The sequence below is a fragment of the Monodon monoceros genome, unplaced genomic scaffold (genome assembly GCF_005190385.1).
Source record: "Monodon monoceros isolate NGI ecotype Baffin Bay Population unplaced genomic scaffold, NGI_Narwhal_1 Super_Scaffold_18, whole genome shotgun sequence".
NCBI classification, from domain to species: domain Eukaryota; kingdom Metazoa; phylum Chordata; class Mammalia; order Artiodactyla; family Monodontidae; genus Monodon; species Monodon monoceros.
The window spans coordinates 142,074,442-142,075,734 of NW_021703774.1; the positions used below are offsets into that span (position 1 = coordinate 142,074,442).

A 1,293-nucleotide genomic window follows, 5' to 3' on the forward strand; every position below is an offset into this window, starting at 1 on the left:
TGCAGAGGGAGAGAGGAAGGGGCGTCCCCCTTCCAGACAGGTTCATGCTGTGTCCCCCCAGGCAAGTGTGCTCTCTGCCCCCCTGCCCAGGTGTGTTTACCCTACTGACTTGCTGATGGACTAGCTCTTCCCCACACCCAGTCACCTGGGTCAGAGTCAGCACACTACAGCCCACGGGCCAAATCCGGCACCGCCTGTGAGTGGAGATTGTCTTTTACATTTTTTTTTCTTTTTTAAACTGCTTTATTAACTTCACAATATATAAAGAACATCTCTCCATGCAATAGGTAAAACTCTCCTGCTGACAGAAACTTACAGATTGGGTCAGAAACTCAACATTCAACTAGAAGCTGGTAACAGGAGACCCACAAGAAACAAGTAACACCAAAAGGTTTACAACAAAGGTATGTCACAAACATGTAAGTTTAGGAAGCAGGTGTGTCTCCCTACTAACTTCAGGGAAAACATCAGGTTTCAAGGCATAAGGCAAAACTCATCATGATGGTCACGGTGAGGGGGGTCAGTGCTAACTGCCCGCAGACTATGACTCAACCGCTTTTCCCTCAGCTTTTCCCTCAGCTGCCTCACCTCCTCCCCAACCCTTTCCATATTCTCTTCTCTCATCCTTGCCTGTGGCTCTTCAAGCCTCTGAGTCATGTCCCATCTACACTGCAGGATGGGCTGCCTAACACGGAACCACCTACGATTTCCTCTAGGTACACAATATTCACCAGCTTCCAAAGGGAGGGCGAAAGGCTCTCCTTTATTAGCATCTCGCCCCTTTTCATCAGTGTTTTCACTCTCCTGGTTGGCATTTTCCATGTAGAGATTTCTTACTGCTTGTTCCTCTTTGGACATCATTGCTCCTGGGCCCATCCTCGCTGTCTCCGGCTCCTCCTGATTTTTGCTGCAAGTGCGCCGCGCGACACTCCCACTCGCAGAGCTGCTGCCCCCGCGCCTCGTACTCTTGGGGGCCGACCCCGGCCTGCACTCCCTCAGGGCCACCGGGAGCAGGGACCGAGAAGGGAGCGAGCGACGGAGCTACGGCCGTGTCTAACACTAGCGCGGGACATGCGCGAGTTGGCGCGGGCCGGCTACGTGTGCCCTCTTTTACATTTTTGAATGGTTGGGAAAAAAAAATCAAAAAAAGAATATTTTAAGACACATGAAAATTATATGAAATTCAAATTTGTGTCCATAAATGAAGTTTCAGTGGAACACAGCACATTGTTCATTTACGTACGTCTGTGCTTGCTTTCTCCCTGCAGTGGCAGAGTTAAACGGTTGTGAAGG

The 1,293-nt window shown here is 50.0% G+C and overlaps 1 protein-coding gene across 1 annotated transcript; it reads right to left on the reverse strand.

Moving 5' to 3' along the window:
- Positions 1-235: 235 nt before the first annotated feature.
- Positions 236-915, reverse strand: LOC114899565 (protein BEX1-like). Its single transcript, XM_029230455.1, has one exon. The coding sequence runs from the start codon at positions 874-876 to the stop codon at positions 475-477; it is 402 nt and encodes a 133-aa protein (XP_029086288.1). The 5' UTR covers positions 877-915; the 3' UTR covers positions 236-474.
- Positions 916-1,293: the final 378 nt, after the last annotated feature.